This window comes from Neolamprologus brichardi, chromosome 18 (assembly GCF_056152115.1).
Source record: "Neolamprologus brichardi isolate AB-2024 chromosome 18, ASM5615211v1, whole genome shotgun sequence".
Lineage (NCBI taxonomy): Eukaryota > Metazoa > Chordata > Actinopteri > Cichliformes > Cichlidae > Neolamprologus > Neolamprologus brichardi.
Genome location: NC_142121.1, coordinates 25,757,015 through 25,782,516, shown reverse-complemented (window position 1 = coordinate 25,782,516; position 25,502 = coordinate 25,757,015). Strand labels below are relative to the sequence as shown.

Genomic DNA, 25,502 nt, shown 5'->3' with positions numbered 1-25,502 from the left:
GAGGCAATTTGAATAAACACAGTGATTCCATGTGAACTCCACCTGCCTCTGTCTGTGTAAGCCTGTAATGAAAACAAATGAAACACACAGGGAGCCAGCTCCAGCATGATGCATTCATACAGCTGGCCAACAGCTACAATGACAGCTCATTAATTATTCAATTTATAAGCTGCTCGACACACACACACACACACACACACACACACACACACACACACACACACACACACACACACACACATCAGGTCAGGTGTATAGTGTAGAGACAGGAAGGAGAGCTTTGTAGAGTCTAAAACAAGTCTTTATTGGTCAATATACAGGAAGCAGTGGGATGACCACTAAAGAGAGAGAAATCCCAACCACAGAGTTTACAAAAAGAAAAAGAAACTGATATATAAAATAAGTGTCTTGAACATTTTTACAGGGTTTGTTATTATATGTAAAAGAACCTTTTTTTAATCTTTAATCTTCAGAAGCATATTATGACAAAGAGGGAGGGACAAAGGAAACAAGGCAGTTATTTCACAATGATGACATCACAACCACAGGCCAACAGAAGGAGGGACAGGTGAGCAGGACACATAGTCAGAGAGCTCAGTGAGAGAGGTCGTCATAGATACTGTCCACACACGAACATGTGACCGGTGCTTTCCTGTGAGCAGAGATGGGAATGTCACGGTTTCTTTTAGCTTTTAAACAAACTGGAATTTAATTTTGTCAGAGTGAGTGTTAATCAGTAATGACGCCGGCACAAAGAGGAATGACTGTAAGTGAAGTATCCACTTCTTCTTGTAGCTGTGGTGAAGTTGTGCAGGAATGTGGATATACTGTATAATCACTGCTTCTTTTCTCCTAAATTTACCACCGTTTCTGTCAACATCTACGCGCAACTTCAAACGGGCACTCCGACAACACAATGAATTTACTTTCCTTTACACGAGGGATAAAAACAGCACGGTGATATCTGTGGGTGTCCTTTGCTTTGACATGAAAGCCTGTGTTACAAGCTGCAGATGTGGACTTCTGCAGCCCGTTTCACAGACGCGCCTGTTGCAACTGAACAAAATAGGAAAGAAAATCCTACTTTGTTGGTTTTGCTAAAGGCGAGATCCTACAGTATATAACTCATTATAAATTGTTGGCATCAAAAGCTATTTTATTTACTCAAGGACGCTGTACACAACATACGACATCACAGCGGCCTGACTCTGAGACAAGTCTAACTAGATAAACTCGTGACAATTTAGGTGTTTGTGAAACCGGCAGGTCTAAGATGAGATGCTACTGACTGATAGATGGGAGGTGGAATGTATATTGTTTCTGGAAAATGATCAATACTAGGCACTAAAGTCAGGATATTATAGCCTGTTCTGCATCAATTCTATATCTGTCTCTTATATCTGGAGTACCCCTGTTTCTGTGCACCGATCCTTTATGGTAGGTCCATAATTGCATAGAGGACTCCCTTTACTATGGATAAAACCAAAGGAAACATGGGATCATAGTGGCAAACTGCAACATTTCTGTATCACTGCATGTGCTGAGTAAAAACCAAAGTTAGCTACTCCTAAACAGTAAACATTTGGGCCACTGCACGGATAGATCTGACACACACACACACAGATGCAAACAATCAGCTTCTAAGCTAATGGAAAAGTGACTGTTTCAGCTTCAAGATAATCCAAAGAACTCAAAGATGAAAGATTCAGTTCAAAAATTGATATTTCTACTTTGTTCTGTACATGCAGTAAATCAGGACAAATGTGGAATGTTTCTCTTTAGTGTCCAGGCCACAGAACCACAGACTTTAAGGACATCAAACGTGTTGTTGTTGAGAAGAGAGGAAACACAGAGAGAGAGAGAGAGAGAGAGAGAGAGCACAGCTATGTCATACCTACCTACATGGGAATTCTACGTAAAGATGTTACAGATACATGAACTAGCTGATGCGTAGATGGATAGACCTTGCAGTTAAATTGATAAAAACAATCAGTTTGATGGATAAAAGATTTAAAAGTAACGGAGGATACGATACACATACTGAACACAGGGATAAAAGTCAATTTTAAGCTTGTGTTTCGTATCAGTGTCACATCATTTAAGATCTGGCTCGTGGCTCAGAGTTTGGGACTGAATATATAATGTGCCCACATAATAAATGACTCGACTGTGCTTGTTTGACATATTTTTCTCTGCTTTACTGGTTGTGACGTGAATAATGATGCACACACACAGACAACGATTTCCATTCAGTCATACGCCATGTTTGACTGTGTCCAGCAGGGGGAGATGTTACATTAAAAATGACAACATGGGAAGATTCGAAGAGTATTTTCCAGCAACAGATTGTAAATTATTTCATCAGAGTGTGTGTGTGTGTGTGTGTGTGTGTATACCTTTACAGAGCATGAAGGAATGTCTGGTTGATATGTGTGTGCTGTGTATTTTTATGTGTGTGTGTGTGTGTGTGTCCGATGAGAATGTGCATGAGCGTGTGTTTGTGCACATATGTGTTAATGTTTACATGTTCGTGATCAGTATGTTATGGAGGAACTGTCCCATCCGAGTTTACCCTTCTGCTTTCTCTCTTTAGCAGCTTCTCTCCCTTCATCATCATCTTCCTCTTCATCGCTGTTCTCTGACTCAGCACTTGTCACTCCTCCCACCAGCTCTTCCTCCTCCTCTTCTTCCTCCTCCTCATGTTCTTCTTGCCTTACCTCATCACCCAGACCCTGAGGTCCTCCTATGTTCTAGAGAACAACAAACAAAAATCAGTGTATACGTGTGTAACTGCAGGTACGTTCATACTGTTAACAAACACTGTTGACATTATCTTCAGTCTTCCACTCGGTCCTTCTTCTAAAGAAAATACCCTGATAATGGCATTAAATGCTAAACCACATCTTTCAGAGTTACCTCCATGGGGTTGACAGTGATGGTGAGCGCAGAGTTGTCGCATTCTTCCTCAGCATCTTTGACCTCATCTTCCTCCTCTCTCGACCCTTCCTGATGTGTGGTGTGGATCCTGTAGACTCCAATAACCACGATCACTACCAGTGCTGCGATACAAACCACGATAACGACTGTGGCTGCAGGAGGTGCCGATCCTGTAAAAAACAGTGATTAAAGTCATTATGCATACACACACAACCACACACACACACACACAATAATAATAATAACAATGGTTTCCTATAATACTCATCGTTTCCTTTAAGTTCTCTAACGATCCTGTAAAAAACGAATGCAAATGTTTTACATCGGAGTAACAGAGTACAAGTAAACTAAATGTTCATTAGAATCATAAATTAGAAATTGCAGTGGGGCCACAGTAGTGACTGAATTTACAATTTTGCTATTCAACTGTTTATTTACTGTTATGTTATCTATCTTATGTATCTTCTTTGTTAAACAACACAGTTAGCTAGTTTGCGTACATTTATCAAACACTTTTGGTTTTTATACTTTTAGCTATATTCCAACTGTTAGTTTTTACATTAAGCTAACTTCCTGATCAAAGCTTTCAATCAGTTGTTTTCAGATTAGTTTAGCTAATGTGTCCATGTCCTCCCCCCCCAGCTCACGCAGAAGTACCCCACGGGGAACCTTTTTCCCTGGTTGGAAAACATCTCTTGTTTAAAGCGAGTTCTTCCTTTCCACAGTGACCAACTACTGCTCAGCTTTTATCCTGTCTTCCAGGACAGGATAAAAGACAACATGTCTCATTCACACAAGTATTTTTCTACATCTAAGTGCTTTCTATCTATCTAACATCGGCACACATTCTCACTCCAGCGAACACATCAGGAGCAACTGAGTGTTCACTACTTTAATCGAACCACCAACCTTTCAATTAGTAGACGACCTGCTCTACCTCCTGAGAAACAGTCACCCACAGGCGACTGTTGTTAAGGACCAGCGCTTTATAAATGAACTGGACTCTATTTGTGTCTTACCTGACATGTGAGAGTTGAGCGAGTGCATTATGAGTGGGTGATGGATGGGTCTCATGTACTGGGGTTGGACAGCCATGTGATTGGCGTGCTCCACAGGTGCCGAGTGGTGAAGAACACTGACCTATGCCGAACAAATAGAAGACGAAACAGGATAACATTGAAAGATAAAACAAATAAACCATAAAAATAAGACAGAGACACTGGGTAGATGAGAATGTTTATATATCAAACTCACCTCCAAATTGAACTCGTTGCTGGTGTAGCGACCGTTGAGCTCCGAACAGGTGAGTCTGAACCTCCTCTCACTCAGATTGGCTGGTCGCCAGTTCCTGTAGCGCACTTGCCTCAGTGCCTGCTCATAGTGAGCCATGGAGTCCACACCTTGTAACACAGAAAAAGATTTATGCCTTACTAATATCTAACACATGTCATGAAGCAGAACTGCATATTGGCGACATAAATAAGCCTGTAATTAAACGACAGGGACATGTCTCAGGGACCTTTACATCTTTCTTAATGTATGATCGTCTGACTGCTGATTAAAGGGCACGCCATTTTCCAGATTTTTTCCTAAGATGAGACTGCAGAAGGTCACACAGCCTACCATAAATTGATATTCCAGAGGTGGAGTTGGTGGCATCAAGGTGTTTTCCCAGCAGAGCACTGTGTTGAATCTCTAGACTCTCTCTGTCTGGATTCAGTTCTTCTCCAATTACCAGAACATCACAGTAGTCCAGATTGTGCATTACCTCCATAACCCCTGGCCTGCGGGCTGCATGCACACACACAAAATCGCACAAGTGTGAAAGTGTTTGAAATGATAAGATGTCAAATATCCAACACATACAGTGGGGCAAAAAAGTATTTAGTCAGCCACCGATTGTGCAAGTTCCCCCACTTAAAATGATGACAGAGGTCAGTAATTTGCACCAGAGGTACACTTCAACTGTGAGAGACAGAATGTGAAAAAAAAATCCATGAATTCACATGGTAGGATTTGTAAAGAATTTATTCGTAAATCAGGGTGGAAAATAAGTATTTGGTCAATAACAAAAATGCAACTCAATACTTTGTAACATAACCTTTGTTGGCAATAACAGAGGTCAAACGTTTACTATAGGTCTTTACCAGGTTTGCACACACAGTAGCTGGTATTTTGGCCCATTCCTCCATGCAGATCTTCTCAAGAGCAGTGATGTTTTGGGGCTGTCGCCGAGCAACACGGACTTTCAACTCCCGCCACAGATTTTCTATGGGGTTGAGGTCTGGAGACTGGCTAGGCCACTCCAGGACTTTCAAATGCTTCTTACGGAGCCACTCCTTTGTTGCCCGGGCGGTGTGTTTTGGATCATTGTCATGTTGGAAGACCCAGCCTCGTTTCATCTTCAAAGTTCTCACTGATGGAAGGAGGTTTTGGCTCAAAATCTCACGATACTTGGCCCCATTCATTCTGTCCTTAACACGGATCAGTCGTCCTGTCCCCTTGGCAGAAAAACAGCCCCATACCATGATGTTTCCACCCCCATGCTTCACAGTAGGTATGGTGTTCTTGGGATGCAACTCAGTATTCTTCTTCCTCCAAACACGACGAGTTGAGTTTATACCAAAAAGTTCTACTTTGGTTTCATCTGACCACATGACATTCTCCCAATCCTCTGCTGTATCATCCATGTGCTCTCTGGCAAACTTCAGACGGGCCTGGACATGCACTGGCTTCAGCAGCGGAACACGTCTGGCACTGCGGGATTTGATTCCCTGCCGTTGTAGTGTGTTACTGATGGTGACCTTTGTTACTTTGGTCCCAGCTCTCTGCAGGTCATTCACCAGGTCCCCCCGTGTGGTTCTGGGATCTTTGCTCACCGTTCTCATGATCATTTTGACCCCACGGGATGAGATCTTGCGTGGAGCCCCAGATCGAGAGAGATTATCAGTGGTCTTGTATGTCTTCCATTTTCTGATGATTGCTCCCACAGTTGATTTTTTCACACCAAGCTGCTTGCCTATTGTAGATTCACTCTTCCCAGTCTGGTGCAGGTCTACAATTCTTTTCCTGGTGTCCTTCGAAAGCTCTTTGGTCTTGGCCATGGCGGAGTTTGGAGTCTGACTGGTTGAGGCTGTGGACAGGTGTCTTTTATACAGATGATGAGGTCAAACAGGTGCCATTCATACAGGTAACGAGTGGGGGACAGAAAAGCTTCTTACAGAAGACGTTACAGGTCTGTGAGAGCCAGGGATTTTCCTTGTTTGAGGTGACCAAATACTTATTTTCCACCCTGATTTACGAATAAATTCTTTACAAATCCTACCATGTGAATTCATGGATTTTTTTTTCACATTCTGTCTCTCACAGTTGAAGTGTACCTCTGGTGCAAATTACTGACCTCTGTCATCATTTTAAGTGGGGGAACTTGCACAATCGGTGGCTGACTAAATACTTTTTTGCCCCACTGTATATGGTCGAATATAAAACACCTCAATAGAAAGAAAAGCAAAAGATGATTGTAAATTAACTAAAGCATCATTACGATGCACATATAAGCTGAGAGCATCTATAACAGCCCACTCACGTCCACCGAAGCCATCTCCCTTCATTACTGTGCTTGTGATGTGAAGCTCTTTGAAAGGTGCCACACCCAGCGGGCCCCGGAGGTCGCTGGCAGGCCTGACGAGTCGATTAGATCCAGCAATGGTGATTCTCGGTTCACTGGGCGGCAGCACCATAACTACTGCCTTGATGTCTGGGATGGAGAGACATGTGTCCTCTCCGAAACACCTGACACACACACACACACACACACACACACACACACACACACACACACACACACAGAGAAGAGGAGAAGAAAAGGTTACAGGGTAGGACAGCACCTGTGTTGCTGCCTCACTGCTTACGTCTCTTGATTTCACTGCGGCGTATTTGCTTTTGTATAATTTAAGTACCGCAGCACTGAATTAAAGGCTCAGGGAGTGACAGGGACATTTCTTTATTCCAACTGAACCTCACACACTGCAAACCTATAAGCACAGCAGGCTAACAGTAAAATAGCAAAAAATAAAAACCTTAAACCATAAACAGTGCTAGGTTTGGTTGAAAATATTGTTTTTGTGTTCATGATGTTGAGAAAATATGTTTTAAAGGCCAAAACCTTTAGGGCTAGATAAGAAAAAATGTATCTGAAATACATTTCTGAGGGCACACACACACTGATAGCGTTCAATATCACTCCTTCAATTCCCAGTTTCAATCTCATAATCCTTGAAAATACTCTTCATGTACTCTTCCTTCAAATTTACCCCTACAACATTTCACTTCTGACATTACTGTGAAGAAGTTTCAAGGCACCCCTCATTTCTTCATATTTTGCTTCAAACTTTTAGGCTTTCTGAAGGTCTTTCTTTGGACGTTGCCTGCTTTTTCACTCATTTTCAGTCCTTATACAAAGGTACCAAACTCAAGGGATGACCCAGTGTTGTAATAGACAACTTAGTAAAGAAACAATTTAAATTGCATCTTTGGGCACTTTGTTACTAGCAGCCTGACACAAACACATATTTTGTTGCCATTTGTTTAGTCGACTCTACAAAAAATGTCAACACAGTCTGAAATAAAATCATATTTTTTGTACCAATGAAGTGATTTCCAAAGAGCTGTTAGCCAAGTGCTTGACATATCTTGGCGTGGGGTGCAGTGTGTCAAGTGGAAACAAAAGAAGTGGCACACACACCAAAAAAAGCTAGAAATGGTCTCAGTGGAAGAAGCCATTCATAAGGGAGGAAACAGGAAGAATCATCTAAACAGAATGCAACCAGCATCCAAAGAAGAGCTTAAGAACTACTACATGCTTTATTCCCATGTATGTTTGGATCACTGCTCTTTTCATTGTCATGCCCATCTTCCTGGCGAAATATAAAGAAATAAAGGGTTGGCTCTAGACTTTTGCGTAGGATTGCATGCAATAAAACCTCTTTTTAAGTGCTAAATGTATTTAGAGCTTTTTAAGATTATTTTAATTTCAATAATAATAATTTTGGGGGCTGTAAGAAGATTTTTCTTGCAGTGCTAATAGTGCCCGCTCATTTCACACCAGTATGAAGAAAAAACCTCCAACAGTTCAAACTTAGAAATTTATGCATATTCAATCCCTCTTAGCAAAAAACTGGTTTAGAAAATACGTTTTCAGGGGCTTTAAGTGGCCGCTGAGGTGCTTTGTTTGTGCAATCAATTTTTACTAAGGCATCATAATTGATTACCACTTCTGAGGTTTGTTGGATTGCCAGAACAGGTTGGCAACAAAAAAGAAAAACTGGCAAGAATTCCAAATTCTCCACTGAGTTTGTTTTACTCACTCATCAAACAGGCCAGCTGCTTTATGAAAACATGTACAGTCATATTAATTCAAAAATATTTTCTTTCAGTTTTTCCTGTTAAAAATCATTTCCATTGCTTTATCACGAAAAAATCTTTTCTATTCTGGACAAAAATTCTATGAAAGGATGTGAATTACATTTTTATGTCGGTTTTATTGTGTTGTAAGTAGATTATATCACTATAGAAAAACCCAGTTTCAACTGGACTTAAGTTGAATCAGTGTGATTATGAAAGCGAGCAACCATGAACTCTCACCTGCACATAAAAACATCCCACTTACGTATAAAGAAATGAAATCCACAAAAGGGGATGTTAGCTTTTGAGGTCTCAGATCAATCCTGGCTTGTTACCTGCCTTGACCACATGGCCTCTAGTGCATCACTTTGAAATCTGTCCGTGTGTGTCTCAAAGCAAAAGCTGCTCCTGGAAACAACACTGCTGTGGGAACTACTACACAGCAGTGTGGTAGTTCCCACAACAGTGGGTACACCCGCTGAGTACTATTTCAGTCTGTTTGTGTGCACACTGTCAGCGCGACAGGGTTGCAACCCTTCAAGAAGCAGCCTCCAAGATGGACACAGTCCAACTCATGGATGCTAACAAAAGGGTGCCAGAAATCTCAGAACTTTACACCCCTGTCCAACATCATTTTTAATTTAACTACACATATCAGGTGTTTTTGTACCTGTTGTATAGACAATATTTTAAAGATGGATATGGCCCAAGAAAATGTTGATAAGCTACTTATGATGGCAGACAGGGCTTGTGACATGGAGCAAACTCCCGTGGCTTTAAAACAACACAACGTCTTAAATAATTTTCTGAACACTGTATGTGTTATGTGACTACATATTGTTGTTTTTTTCCCTATTCAAGGACTGCGGATTCAACATATCTGCTGAGTGCAAAGGCGGATCTATCTGCCGTTATCTCGAGGAGCACAGTGAAGTGTTGTCAGAGTCAGACAGCCTCTATTGTTGCTCCTGGAGCTCGCCTCACTTTATCGACCAGCACGAAGCTGATTTGACCCGCCTGCGTTTGCTGCTCAACAAACGAACAGGTGCTGCGTGGCTGTGGAGACAAGACGTAAGACACGTGAACATGTACCAAGCACTCAAGCTAGACACAAGTCTCTCTCTCTGGGACAGTAAGCAATATCTATATATGCAATCAAGCATGTTGCATTCAATGTGCTACAGCTTAGTGCTTTGAAGCAGATCGGTTCAGACATGAGCCCCGTAGAGGAAATCCATATCAGTACTGGGATGTAATAATGATCCAATAGGAAACGCAGGAATGAGTTAGTCTCAAAGTAGTAATTCAAACATGGGTGTCACTTACAATTACCACTGAAATCTTTAAAAAAGACATAATCGTAGTCATTATCGCACAAGATAAAAAAAGATTTTTCGAATGTTTCGTCTTAAAGGGAAAGGGAAAGTGAATTCTCTGTGAATTTGTTTAACAAAACCCTCAGTTGTATCTTTTTTAGTTTGTTAACAGCTAACAGTGCATGCACACTTGCACACTAATATATATATATATATATATATGTATATATATATATATATATATATATATATATACATATATATATATATATATATATATAGCCTACTACTTGTCTATTCCATCAACTACATTTAATATATAATGTAAGGTTTATCTAGTGGTGAAAATATAGAAAGTATCAGCTCACCAAAAGCCAACCGAATATGAATCCAAATTCATGGACATGTTTGTCTGTTTGCAGTACTGGGAAATAATAACATGCAGGAGATTTCTGGACAAGTACTTGAAAGAGAGGCAGGTTGAGTGACTGGCATCATCATCCTGAAGTGCTGCTGCTACTAGTGAACAAAGTCAATTTAATCAAGTCAAATCAAATCAAAGGCAGAGATAGAAGCACCAGAAGACAGAGGGAGAGAGAAGAGGGAAAACATAACAAAATCAAGGAAAATAGACTCTAGCAATATGGTCTTTGCAATCACCAGGGACAGCTGGCCTGCTTATTGGTTTAATAATTTTTACACTAATGATCCACCCTACGCCATCTCACTGAGAGCTCGGCTCTGGCAGCTGCTTTGCTCACCACTGTTTCTGTTTGTTAGCTGTTTGCATAGCCTGTGACCACTACCCATCTTATGCTGACCACCTTCTTTAAACATTTTACGTTCGATTTCTGGGGATTTTCACAAACATTAAAATGTCAGAAAGAGTTCAAATCTTAATGTCTAAAGAAACAGGCGGAAATTAAAAAAGAAACAAAACGCAGAAGCCCACGACACATTAAATGTGCAGCTCTTCTGCACATCAAACAGGTCCCTAAATCGCTCCATTACACACTGAATGTAAGAAGGGCTATCTAATTTTAACAGTTGCAGGGGGCGGTGTGTTGATGCTGTGGTTAGTACAGTTGCTTTTGGGTAGAAAGGTTTTAGGTTCGAACATGCTGGTCAGCTCATGCCTTTTAGTGATGAGTTTGCTTGTTCCTTCAGTGCTTGCATGAATATTTTCCTTTTCCCCATTGCAGCTGGGAAAAGCTCATTAGGCTAATGTGGGGTGACATACTCCAGTATGTCATCTAGCTAATAATTATATAGCCTATGTACTGAAAACTACAGAGGTGTGATTTCCACTGCAGGAAGCTAAGCTAATGACCAAATCACTATACATGAAGACATCTCAGGACAAGATTTAATGCTTTATGTTATGACAGGTGGGTTTATGTCTCCAGTAAATGTTTGTGCACAAAACATCCTGAGTATTGCTCCTCCATGAATAAATCTGGTACCACGAGATTTCCACAACATGTGTGCGTGCGTGCACAGCAAGTACCAGTCTCTCAAAGTCAATGCACCCCTGAGCAAGTTGTTAACTCACAGTACTTCCAGCAGAGCTGCTCCAAAGCTGAGCTCCTCAGCTACGAACAGGTGCGCGAAAAGCTGGATGTTTAAAAGCCATGGCGTGTGTTTCGCCTCTTAAATAGCTGAGATAAAAACGCACTGTCAGAGTAAATGCGCACTCACTGTACTGTAGTGGTGATACGCAGCCGTCGGAGGCCAGGTGTGGGGAACTGGCGAGAATTGATGTAGGAGACCTTGGTCATGGCCATGTTGATGCTGTCCACATCTTCTCCTTCCACCACCAGCACAGACTGGGCCGGGTTAAAATGAAACTGGGGAAAACCAACAAATGACTTGTTCTCATTCAGATTCCAAAGTAAATCAATAATACGATGAGTGGAGGTTTAGAGCAGTTTTATCAAAAAGCATGTAGATGTGGACGTCTTAAATTCAACTCCATTATATTCCAGAGATTGAAATGAAAGCGCTTTAACTTAAAAGCGGCACATAAATAAGTTATGGGGCTTTCCTTCTTCCTTTTAGACCAATGCAAATGCAGTTGGCTGTTACTGTGGAGAAATAAGTTGAATGAATCCATTTTTTCCACGCACCTTTATGTCCTTAGCGAGGCTTTCAAGGGAGTTAATATCAAGACCTTCTTTGCAAGCCTGCAAACAGGAGATAACCTTCTGGGTTTCGATGCGACCCGGTCGGATCGTCAGACCCGACAGGCTACCACGGAAATACTGAGTGAACCTTGGGGTTGCTACCTCGCCACCTAGTGGGGAAGAGAGAAGATATATGATATATGAGAGGAGAAAGAAGAGGAAAGAAGAGGAAAGTACAGACGTAACAATATGGAGAAGAAAGCTAAGTGAAAAAGGGGTGTGTGCTTTTCTAAGGAAATATACAGAAACCATGGAGAGCTATTTCGCTCAAACTTTTAGATTAAAAGAGAAACATGAAAAATTTTTTTACATCAGCTCCAACATGAAAAAAAGTACTTTGATTACTTTGAAAATAACATTGCTCTTTAAATAGGTGTTTAAATAGGTTTAGGTAAAAATTTTAGGTTAGGGATGTGAAATGTACACATACATTAAGTGCTGTACACTCTAGATAAGTAAGAAAAGCAGACATCATGACCTACAGAATATAGTCTGCAGTATTCAAGGAAACATCGCAGGACGCAACAGAACAGCAGATTTTGACAGCTTGTCACATTGGATTTATGACTTTGACAGATGGTAGTGTGAGTTTGACCTAAAATGTTCTGCGACTGCCACAGCCGGTGGGAAATACAAACTAACCATTCATATAAGCTAAATAAAACCAGTAAGTGGAAGCCAACACCTTGGCACAGTCCTCTGTGTAAAAGGTATCACAGCAGTACAGGCTGTGGAGGTCTGTCAAGCCCTGACATCTTCTTAAGAGTGCACTTTTTTCATATGGAGAGCGTAGCCGATTTTCCTGTCAGCTCTGCCCTGTGGTACAATTTCACCACTTCTCATGACAGGTGTAATTTCCATACAGGTCTAACCCCCCCTTAAGGTAAATTACTTCCTGCCTGAGTCTTTCAGGTCAGTTATGGCTTACGTGTTTTAAAATTCTCGTAAAAGGTGACAGCAGCTCCTCTTAGAGTAATGCAAAAATGGTGGATGTCGCTCTATTTGTAATAAACCGAGTGTCACGAACAAGTATGTCACAGTAGCAATGAAATATTTACACAGTCTTTAATTGAATTATATTTCCAGTTCTAGAATTTGATCATTATTATTTTTACTGAAACATATTGATTTTATTTTATCTGGGAAAATGACTTAACTTCTTTATTAACCCAGACAAAAACAGTAGTGTGTGTATCAAGTAGTCCTCTACTGGTGCTTCTTATTCAGTGCTTCCCCCCCTTTTCATTTTCAACTGAATATAACTTTTTAGCATCGCAGAATACTGACTCAGCAGTTTTGTTATTTAAAGTTGCTCACTCGTTTAGCAGAGCTAGGAGGTTCTCCTGGGACAGAGCTATTCTGTACAGAGGCGCTCGGGGGAATTGTAGACAGACACTGCAGATGATATTCAGAACTAGATGGCCTGCACAGGGCTGCAGGCATCTACTCCCTCAGCTCAGGCAGTGTGAATCATACAAGGGTGTATACATGTGGAGCTGAGAGAGAATGATCAGCAGCAGTTTCTGCATCACATATTGTGACAGAAAATGTATTGTTGGTATCTGTAAGAGGAGGTCTGTATGACACGATGTTCTGACTTTGAAGGCAGAAGGTTAGTTTAATAAGTTAAATGAAAGCAGACATGCTTAAACTTATAGATTTTGTTTCAGTTAACCCAACGACAACCAAATCAATAAACCTTTGATTGATCTGGATGTCTTATATGTCTGTGTGCTGTGCTACCTCAGACTTTAGTCCAAAAACAAACAGGCTGAATCGTTAGTGTTCAACTTTTTATAGATGACATAGATGAAAAAACACTTAAAATTATTCCCCAGTTATCACAATTCTACACTAATGTTTCACATGAAAAAATACAAAAACTACACGCAAACATCTTGATCCACCTCTCATTTCTTTACATTCTGCAAATGGAAAATGGACAACACGTGGAGCGATTTGCAAAAAAACATGTGGACAAAAACCAGAGTTTGTGCAATTCTAACAAACTTGAAAGTATTTGATATGACCACTTTTATTCACCAGCACAACCTGAACTCTCTTAGTCAAGCGTTCTCTTAATGTCTATAAGTAGTGTTCAGGAATAGTTGTCCAGGCTTCTTGAAGGATATTCAAAGCTCTGTTTTGGATGTTGGCTGATTGCACTCTGCTTCAATAATGTTGAAATCTGAGCTCTAGGGAGGCCAATGTATGACTGATAATAATCCATTGTATGTTTTTCTGTCCAACTATGCTTTTACTGTACTGGCAACGTGTGGGATGATTGGGCATTATCATGGTGAAAAATTAAACTTTTGCCAATCAGATGCTTTCAAAACGGTGGATCAAAATCTGGCCGTAATTTGCGGTGTCTTTATCAATTTTGATAAGATCTCCAACACTGCTGGCTCAAATGAATCCCCAAACCATGACAGAGCCTCCATCGTGCTTCACAGGCTGCTGTGGACACTTATTGTTGTAGCTCTCTTCTGACAATTTATTGGAAATATTTCACTTCGGGTTAATCGCTCTGTAAGACCTGTTGCCATGCACATTTTGTGTGTATGTCTGTTAAGGTATACTTTTACTGCATTGACGGTGTGAAAGAAGTTGTTAATAATCAGATGGCTTTAAGATGGATCAAAATTTGATGATACTTTTCTCAGCACCATTGGCTGAATTGGCTCCAAACCACAACAGAGCTTCCACCATTTTTTACAGATAGCTGTAGACACTCAGGCTCACATTTTTGAGCCAAAAATGACAAATTTGGATTCATTCACTCCATAAGACCTGTTTCCACTGATTTTCTGTCCAGTTCTTGTGTAATCCGGCATACTTCACCCTTTTCTCCATTTCCTTTCCTTAAGTACAGCTTCTTGACAGCCACTCTTCCACTGAGACCATTTCTGATGAGGCTTCAGTGAGCAGCAGACGGATGAGCTGAAGAGCCCGATATATCTCTCAGGTACTGTGTCAGGTCTTTTATTGGATTGCCCGCCCCCCTATTTCTCAGGGATATGACTTTCAGATACTGGTCATGTCTTTTAGACAGTTTTTTTAGGCCTGCCACTTCTTCTTTTGCTATGTTTTTATAGTTTTCTGACACTTAGTAGATATATCACAATCTGTGTCTACAGTGATACAGTGTTCCTTCACATACAAAATGCAATCTAAGTTTATTTTCCATATATATAGGTGGACTCTTGTTTTTCTTATAGTACATTTCTTATACCCATACACTCAGAGCAGACATGGTGAGGATTGTGCATTTTGGAACACAGGTAGGTGTAAGTGGGAGCAGAGAATTTGCCTGTCTATCATCTCCCTTTCTTTCTGCCTGTGTAAAGGTTTTTCATCGCCAAGACATGTTTTCCTGCAAAATGACATCCAAACATGCATCTATTTTACATAGATTTGCACAATCAACCAAAACGGAATAAAACAGAGAAGAGTAAACACTGAAGAGTACAATGCCAGATACTATAACTAGCAAATCTTGGATACAGGAGTTGTGACATTTTGGAAACAGTGAGCAAGATCATTCAGAAAACATTTTTTTAAAAATCATCAGGAGAGATCTCCAGATTTCAAAGACATACTCTGCATTAAATTACACATTGGCCCTTGGACTGATGCTTTTAAGTACGAGCAAATATGTTTCATTCCCGTCTCAAGGTTACAACCATTCTTGTTTTCATTGTGATTCTCTTGCATTTTATTTGGGCAAACTGACTCATTAGCGCGCTCTAGGTCAATGCATGCGTATCAACATTAGAAAATGTTTGAATATTTCAAAAAACTGGATCTTGTTTGACTCTGTTTTCCTACTCAACTTTCTCTTGAAAGGCACACACACTAATCACACCCGTAGCCGCGCGCGTTTCATGCACTCTTGTTTTGCTCCCGCTGCTTCGCTGCCATTACTGCGACACCTTGAAAGAGCAGAGCCATAATTAATGTTATTAGTTACAACTGCGCGTTTCCTATTATGACAAGTCAAAACGAGAAAGGTCTGGTGGATTACCTCCAGTCCAAGAATACATGTTTCTTTGCTGCCTTCTCAAAGGATTTCAAAAGGAGTACGTTATGCTGCTTTCTTTTGATTGATGCCTTTCATTTCCCACATAAAATCACCCCACGCTCTTTTTAAAGCTTCTTATTTGCTAAAATTTCTGAATACTGTGAGGGCTGCTTAAAAAAGTCCACACCCACGGCCGTGTCGCAGATTAAATGAAATGGGACGGCGAACTCACATTTGCCGTTCAAGCTCAACGACAAATTAATGCCACAGAAAACTGTTTAGACCCAACAACAGCCAAATCCGTTCTCTGGGGTTAACCTTGTAAAGAAAACAACACACATCTTCTTTTTGCTCTCGGGGCAGTGAAAAGTACAGTCTAAATGCCTTTTTATTCCACATGTCTCATCATTATGTTGTTGATTGTGGTGAAAGGGAGGATGGAGAAATGAGAGACTCTGAAAGGCAATCTTGCTCGCTAATGGCCTGCAAAGTTATCAGTTGCGGCTTAGTGAAGCTTAAAGCGGCTTCATTGGGATGTAATAGCTGGCAAAGTTGTCCTCCATTCACTCTAGCTAATCCTTCCTTCAGGGCTTTCTCTCACAATCAGAGATTCATGGAAAGAGGCGGCAAGAGAGGGCTGTATGAAGCAAGGAAGAAAATGATGACGACAGAAAGAAAATTGCAATCAGGCACAGGATGAAACGAAATTTAAGCAGCAACCAAAATGCCATCAGGATTGAAGCGTTGGATGATGCTGGCAAGGGTTGTGAATGTGATTTAGGCAGGCAGCAAGAAAAGGATCACTACTGTCTCTTTCTCATATGAAGCACTTTATTTTTGTAATTATTCAAGTAATAAACATGACAGCAGGGTAGCTTTTATTCAGTCCAACGCGATCTCTGCATGCTCCCGTTCCCTCTCGTTGGAAACGACGGCGCAGAATTTCCTGTTTGATACCCGCTCGGCTTGTGCCACAGGAAACAGCTCGCAGGCCGGGGATGTAAATGTTAGTCTCTTTATTTATTTTCGCCTTCTTTCTCACTATCTCCCTTTGTGATTCAAATGTAATTTTAAACATCTCTGGGCTGCTCTGCCTTTTTGTTGATGCGGTTTCTTTATGCTTATGATATGTTGTCAGCATTTTTCAGGCTGGTAACAACTGCACATTAAAAGAAAACATGTTTTTGACTGCTGCACCTGCAGTTTTCGCACAGACTATTCGGTTTCTTGGAGCATAATGCATTTCATTATGCATTTCAGTGGCCTGCAATGCACATACTGTGAAATGTATTGCTTTCAATAGCGTTCCTGCACAGGGCAATTATGTCACATGTTGAATATTACATAGTATCAGAATACGCAAGACCTGCTTTCAATTTCCTGCTTTGCAAAATCAGGACAACATATCATTTCCTTTTTTTATTTATCTCGTTAAAGGGATGTATGCAGCCTTGAAACAATTAATTAACCCTGGTGCTTTCAAATAAAGCATTAAAAATGGCTGTTTTTCTATGCTTATGTATGGTAAACACACACACACACACTGACCTTGCCAGCAGGCGCCCACGGTCAGCTGCGTATCGATCTTCGAGGCGTGGATCGGCCAGTCATCCGTCACTAGGTAGGGTTCGTAAGTCACGCCATCCACAAAAAGAGTCACTGCAGGAAATTCCACGTTGATTACATAATAGTGCCATTCCTTGTCACAGATCTGTAAAGCACAGAGAAAAACTGTCATATCGCTATGCTGCCAGTAAATTATATGTCCTCTTAGTACGCACTGAAACACGACAACAGGCCCGATTAAAACAGAAATGAAAAAGGGGCAGCTTTAAAAATACATTACTGAAGCAATTACACGTCTTTTTTGGTTTTTTTTTTATTATTATTAGTATTATTATGGAGCGTATTGCCATGGGGGATTATGTTTATAGGGCTGCTGTTATGAACATGATGATGTTTACTCCAAACCCAAAAGCGCATCCTTGAATGCTCCCTGTCTTTCTACCTCCAATAAATGAGACGCATCAAATTCCTCTTCTTTTCCCCGGATCATTTGCTCCCTGTCGTCAGACCGCTAATGAGGTTTCCGTCTAATGAGCTGTTCATTAAAGGCACACGGTGAGTGACAAACACAGCTGTAGAAAGAGTCACGCGTCACACAACTTTTATCAACCTTCACAAACATTCTCGATCGTGAGAACTTATAAAGACAGAGCCTGTTCTCTCGCTTTAGCCTTTCTGTGTGGCGTTTACATGCTGACTGGGTTCTCTTCACATGCACAGTTCAAAGACATGCAGGTCTGCTTAACAGGTGATGCAGGTGTGAATGGTTGGATGTCTCAGTATGTTATTCCAGCTGCTACACTGGTGTACACTGCCTGTCGACCCTGAACTGAAGGGGAAGAAGCCAGTATGTGTTCCTGTTACACAGAATGGAGCTTTCTAATAAAACATGCAATGACTCGTGTTTTTTAGCAGCAACAACCAACTTTAAAAACAATAATGAAATAATATTTTCTTTTAAGTCAATATGGTATCAAGTGGCTTCTTATTACACATCTGGCAGTTACAGAGAGAATGCTGCTTTAATTTGGAGCTGTTAGAGGCCATCTAATGAAATCTAATTTTTACAGAGGCCTTAAAAATAACAATACACCAGTGAATTCAAAGAATGGCTTCAACCTTGAAGAGCACTGCAATGCTTCCAAGAAAAGTCACAGCTCTAATTAAAATATCAATACCTTCTTAGCATATTTTACTGTGACAAGACTCTGGCATTTTCTCTTAGTGCATGTAAGGACAACCTGCCGTCCTGCACAGTGCCGAACACAGTAAACAGCTATAGAAATGAGAAAAAAACAAAGTTTCATGTTGTATGCTGTTAAATGGGGGAGTACAAGTATAGTTTATGGCCCAAAGCAATAATGGTACAAACAGCACTGCTTGGGGCCCTGAACAACTTCTTTCACAAATAATGAGGCCACAGTGTTTTCTAAAATAAATATTCTCAAATGAAACTGCACTTTCTTTTAAAGGTTATTATTTCTGGTCACTTGAGGTAAATATAATTTTAAAGGTATTTAGACAAGAAAAGGCCAGACTGTTTTAGTTTAATCAGTCTGGTGGGCAGGATTTGGTTAAAGATGGGGGAAAAGATTGGTTTGCATGGAGCAGAGAAATATCTGCTAATTTCAGATACGAAGAGAAAACCTGACAGGTGGACGGAGAATTTCTCATTAAGGCCAAGTGGCTACACACACGGACACGGAGAATAAATTTCTGCTTAAGCTTACATAGAAACTAATGTAGACGAAACCTTTGTTGGAGCAACTAAGAATCTCGAGGGATGTTAGCTTTATAACATGATATGCTGACAGAAAGGAGAGCCCAGAAACCGCTCCTACCCACTAGACCTCACTTTTTAAAACCACCTTCAGATGTGATGATTCAAGATGTTTTATTGGGATGTAGTCATCACAACCTACATTTTGGTAGCATGACATTCCTCACGTCATGCCTCATTTCTTCTTCTTTTTTTAACCTTCCTTTACTGTACATTAAGTGAAATATTCGGGCAAGTCACCCGTGTGTTATTAACAATGACAGTGTATTTTAGTTTCATCATCTCGCATTCAGGATTTGCACGGGTACTTGACTAGACAGGCAGAATGAATTGCCACTTTCATTTAGCCGCTGGTTGGCTGACTGCCTGCAGAGGTGAGTGCATGCCTCTACAATTATCAGCACTGTTTATGTGGGTGACTGTCTCCACTTATATGGCATTATACTGCATTTTCCTAGAGCTGTGACTATGTGGAGCTTATAAAAGCACAGTTTGGGACACCAGATGACTTACCCTCTGGGTGCAATGGCCACTGCCTCTTGGCTTCTATTGTGTCCTATCAAGACTCTTTTCTATACTCTTGTCAATGATTACAGTTTGACTACAGATAGATTTAAAGGGGGAAAAAACATGCTCAAATGATGTTGTTAGACTTGTTATTGAATTGATTGGTCGATACTGCTCAGACAACAAGCAGACGACAAAGAGAAATCTGAATATTTCTGGTACAAAATTTTGTGTCTTGCCTACAGACTGTATATTTCTGTACAAATATCAATGCCAAGTAACAGATTCAAAGATGCAGTTTATCAGGATTGTTTTAGCTTAAGAGCTAAGGATTATGAAAATGGCATTAGTTTGCAAATGGTTCTGAATGAGTAACAAAACTAGTAAACCTAAATCCTGTAACTGAAATCTATCCTGGCGACGCTGTAGTGAACGATTCATCCTCGGGGAGAACAGATAGATATCTGCGATACATTTTATGCTGATCCATTCATTATTGAATTCATATTTCAGGTCAAAGTAGCGGACTGAACCACAGCAGAAGACATGAACAGAGTTAGCATGGCTACAAATCCCTTTGGCAACTCCGTCCGTTTCCAGACAAACTATAAAAAACTTTTGCTGTAAGGCTGTGTGGAAATATATTGTGTTGTGTGTTGCTGTTGCTTTTCTCTGCTTTTGATTATAATAACTGATGGAGTGGTTTCCAAACAGAAATAAAGACGAATAACATCTATTTTTATATGCAAGTTTTCGAACGCATGCACAGTGACTGCATGCTTGAAAAATAAATAGCACACGCATAATCAGACTGTATTTGAGAAATATCTCAGCACCAAAGCATGACAGAGAATGTAAAACTGAATCTGAAACCTGAACCTGAAAGCTAAAAAATGACTAGAAATATTACAGAAAGATCACAAGTCATTTTGTTACAGATCAACTTTCTCGACTAGCTTCAGTGCGAAAATTTATTTGCACATATACTCGACTACTTCATCCAAGAAAGATTAGCTTCTGAATCCAATCTCTCACTGACTTTGTTTATGCAGCTGACTGTCTAAACTGTCTAAAATAAATCGTGCTCACATATTTAAAAATGCACACACGCACATCATTAGCAGATACCATCAGCAATTCTCTGTTGCAGAGCCATGTTTGTATACGCATTGCTTGTCTGATGACATATTAGTTAGTGTGAGCTTGAAAGCACTTCTCCTCTGCATCAAAGTAACGAGACAATGAATGCTGAAACAGTTTAATGAGCTGGTCTTCGGGCAGGTTGCAGACCTGTTTAGGATGGATGCTATCATCAGAGCATTCCCACAACAGAAAGAGAGAAAATAGGAGAGACAGAGGCTGAAGTGCAGAGACATAAACATCACGTCTGCACTAACATAGAAGTTAAAAATGCATTTACAGTTTTCTTAACTTTTGGGATTTCCTACCAGGCTAAATTGGGGCATTTTTGGAAAATATTTTCCATGTCAGTTACCTGGCAGGTGTTATTTTTGCAAATTTTTCCTTTCCTACTACCAATAAAAATAAAAACTTAGGTTATATTTTTCACCCTGAATGAAAGAAACATAAGAAACAGGACATACAGAAGACACAGAGGACAGACAAACAGTCCAATGATTCAAAAATCACTTTAACAACCTCCGCAGAACATCATTTTTTGTCGTTTTCCTCCATGAAACCCTTTTGAATTCCTGTGCACTACTGTTTGCAGAGGGAATGTGCAAGTAAAAGTGCTGATTGTGGCTTTTAGGTATGACACATTTTGAATATTTTAACCTCAAAGCATATTTACATTATTGACACACTCACATAGGTGCTTTCACTATTTCTGTCAGGACTTCTTGTACTTGCTCAGTTAGCTTGTTTTACATTTTTCACTTTATAGAGAACATTTGGGCATGCCACTGCAGGAAAAACACAAGGTCAATGTCTTCCATTTAAGTGAGTTAGCTAAGGGTTTTTTAAATACTGGCTCACTGTCAAGGCTTACTGGGAACTTTGATGGCATAAAGCCATCATTAACAAAATTAGTTTCTCTTTTTTTCTGCTAGTCCAAACCAAAACCTGCTATGAAGCAGTCTAACAGGAAGGAAATTTGAGTAAACAATTGTTTTATTGTTTAATTCTATCAGAAAGACCAGCACATTGTGTGCAAAAATAAAAGGCTTTGTTACAATGTGACTGTCATTTCCCAGCATTCAACGCTTCAGCTTTTTTAAATAATCGGATTAAAAACCCCCACTTAGAGCGCTCTATCAATTAGACAGAAAAATACGTGTGCTGCCTAAGATTATGTCCTTAATTGTTTTGCATAGATTCAAGGACTGTACAGACAGTATCCTCTTTCTAATCATTTCTCTATCACAGTATAGAGTAGGTCTCTTCTGACAGAGGTTCATCTTGGAGACCGTGGTGACTAAGCCTTACCTTACTCAGCCTGATTTCCTTTGTAGAGAATATTACCATGCAGCAGCAGCGGCAGTGTTTTATTGCTGAGGATAAAACGCTGGAGATAAGCCAGTCTATCTTGTGGAGATCTGCCACAGTGTATTTACGAGAGGCTATTACATCCTACACACCAGCAGAGAAGAAGGAAGATCTTAAGAGCCACTTGGACCTAGAAAATATTGCACAGTCTCAATTCAACGCGGACTCAATTGAGGTTTTTCACCCAGAAGATCCCTGGCAAAACAATTCGATGCTGCCAGCTCTGCCTTAGACCAGCTGCTAACGAGGAAAGCGGCGGCCTCAAATCTTTTATTTTGGGGCCAAACAGAGGTTATAGGTTGTGTGAACCTTTTCTGAGGAGGACACCAAAGCAAAGTTTCACAGACAGCATTAGTGCTTTTTAGATCTGCTGACATCGACAGAATAATGAGGACATTGTGCTGGCTGCTGAGGAGCCCTTTAATAAGGTCAAGTTTATTTCGATATACTGGAGAGGTTTCGGATGCGGGGACTTCCTTAAAGTCTTATAAAATATATATGATGGCGTTTTCATCTGTTTCAAGTGAAAACTAACCTTTTGTCTGATCAGATTTATTAGTACTTTAGCTTGTGTGATGGACATGATAACTGTAGTACTGGGTAAAATAACTGTGGATGCTGGAAGTTGTGTTGTTGTTGTTCTCTTCAAACATTCACCAGATAATTTTAGGAAGTCTAGTTTTTCCCCAGAGCCCTCCTTTTCTCTACTTCTCATCCGGCCCGTTCTATGCCCTTTTGTCTGAACTATTTTTTCCCCTCCCCTGTTTTCCCCACCTCCACCTCATCCATCCGTCATAACTTCCAGTTCCCTTCTCTTTCCCTTTTCATCTCTTTTGTTCCTTTTCGCACCCCTCTCCTCTGATCATCTCTTTTCTGACACAGATGCAGCACCGCGCTTTTGATGCCAGCGTATTATGTGTCACCGTGGGAATGACAAGGATAGTGAAATAAATAAATAAATGGCACAAAGCAAAAGAAAGGAAGAAAGGAAACGAGCTTTGCTAACATGCGCAACGGCACGCGCATAAAAAAACATGCAGTTTTCTGTGAAAGGGCAAATCTAGCAAACTTCTATGCAGAAAAAAAACTGTCCAATTAAAAGAATACAGAGTTGCCAAGTTTTCCACAAGTTATAAAGCAAAGTGTGCTTATCTAAAACTTCTAAACCATCAGTTTCTACTTTGAAAAGTTTTGCCAAACTATTTTAAAAAAGAAAAATATCCGATATCTAATAAAGATCTGATTTGTGTTAGTGATACAACACAATCCAAAGAAAGAAAGATATGAGGCTCTAGATCAATGCAAAAACATGCCAGATGCTTAAAGTGAAAGGTCTGCTTGAAAATACCGTCTTTCAGCATAATGTTTGAAATCTGCCTGTCTTTATCTTTCCCCTATATCTCCAGGAGCTCTTACTTGATGAATGAAGCAATATCATACCTGTAAATAATTTAAATTCTACCTTATCGCTGATGTGAACAGACTTTTTTTTTATGAACTGAAGGCAGGAATTGGAGAAGGAGAAGAGAACAGACAAGCAATAGTTGGAGAGACGTGTGGAGTGACTGGAAGTGGTAAATAGAACGATGGAAGAAACAAGCTGTTAGTACATTGTGTAGTGCACTCACCATGTATGCAAAGTACTCAATAAGGAGCATTAAGAAGCCTTTTTCTCTCTCACACACACACACACACACACACATATACTCCTGCTATCCCTCACCCTCCGGCCCGAGCACACACAGAGTGCAAAGAAATTTACATTTAGAGAGATGAAGGGAGCACCTAAAGCGGACAAAGTCCAGCTGAGCTCTCAAATGAAGGCATTTGAAAAATAGAGGCTAGAAATGAAATAAACACTGAGTGTTTTTGCTCGAGGCAGTTCTTAACATTTCCTCAGTTGCTTACTGTCTTTTTCTGTTTTGCACTCTCAGAAAGGAACAAATGTGATTTCCAGTGCCAACTTGTGTTTGTCTATTCAAAAACATGCTGCATTTGAGTCCTTGCAGTAGATTAAATTGCAAAATGAAAGTGATCCATGGTAAATAAGAGAGAAAACATGACATGAACTGAAAGAAATTATGGAGTCGGATTTTTTTTAAACTAAGTGCTCTCATCTATCACAAAGCGTGGTTGCCTTTCTGTCTTGTCTTCTCGCTCCAGATGCTTTTGCTTTAAAAATCTGCTCTAGCAAACAAAACTCACTCCAGCTGCAACGCCCCGAGGCTTCACGTAGGAAAATAACACGTGGATATGCATAATTAGATGTAAAATTGAAACATTTATTAGTCTCTTGTGTGTGAGATGAAAAATTCTCATACTCTGCATAGGCGCTATCTATTACAAACAGAAGGAGAGGCAATGCACGCCACACCACAACCACCCACACCATCCAATTAATCTCTCGGGAAACAAACGGGGCCTTTTAATCCACACAGGGCAGAGAACAAGCCATGGCACGATAGGCATGGTGGAAACAGGCAGATAAGGCAGATAACTGTAGATGGCTTTAGAGACAAACAACAAGAGCAATTCTGCTCTAACTCCAGCATTCAGTCCTCATTATTGATCTCAGACATAAACAATAAATAGCAGGGGTTCTGCAGAAGTTGTGAGAGGTGTAATTGGTGAAATCGGAGAGCTGGTTTTGTGATTCACAACATGGGAGCTCTCACCATGCCCTGTCATATTTACTGTTATTTTGAATTGATGTGAAAAAGAAAAAGAAATCTTTTAATCCTTTCAAAATCTCACAACTATGCTGAGAAAAATACTGGGTACTTGATTCCCCTCTAACCCTTCTGTAATAAACTATATTTTGTGCTCTCTCTATGAAGCATTTGATTTTAATGGACACGCTCTTGACTTTGGGGAAATATAGAAAGGTGTAGGTGCACATTAAAGCTCACACTCTTGACTTGCAGGAAATTTAAAGAGAGTGTTTCTTGATTTGTATAGGACTTGGTAAGAACGACAGCTGGATTGTACCGATAGGCTCTCCAGACTCGGGAGAGTGAATAATGTTCAGAATGGGTAGTGATTCATCCTTTAGTCCATTACCGACACTGAGAAGTTGAAAGGAAAAGCAGGCATCCTGTGTGTGTGTGTGTGTTTGTGTGGATGGTTGTGTTCACATAAACTCATAAATAAGTCAGTGCCTGTAGATGCGTGCATAACGGTTTCTGTCCAATGTGACATTCCTTCAGAGTATTCGATCGACATGGAAAATGGAGGCTTCTCTCTCCCTCGCTCTTTGCCAGCTTGCTTTCATCACACTC

General features: G+C 40.3%; 1 protein-coding gene across 1 annotated transcript in view; it reads right to left on the bottom strand.

Moving 5' to 3' along the window:
* Positions 1-291: 291 nt before the first annotated feature.
* clstn2a (calsyntenin 2a) overlaps positions 292-25,502 on the bottom strand; it is a 149,122-nt gene continuing 123,911 nt past the window's right edge. Inside the window, exons 10-18 of the mRNA XM_006786719.3 lie at positions 17,412-17,574; positions 11,783-11,949; positions 11,355-11,503; positions 6,524-6,729; positions 4,561-4,728; positions 4,192-4,337; positions 3,957-4,077; positions 2,917-3,107; positions 292-2,750 (exon numbers count right to left, since the gene is read on the bottom strand). Of these exons, the coding sequence (XP_006786782.2) occupies positions 2,535-2,750; positions 2,917-3,107; positions 3,957-4,077; positions 4,192-4,337; positions 4,561-4,728; positions 6,524-6,729; positions 11,355-11,503; positions 11,783-11,949; positions 17,412-17,574 (1,527 nt within the window). The 3' untranslated portion in view covers positions 292-2,534. The remainder of the gene's footprint in view (positions 2,751-2,916; positions 3,108-3,956; positions 4,078-4,191; positions 4,338-4,560; positions 4,729-6,523; positions 6,730-11,354; positions 11,504-11,782; positions 11,950-17,411; positions 17,575-25,502) is intronic.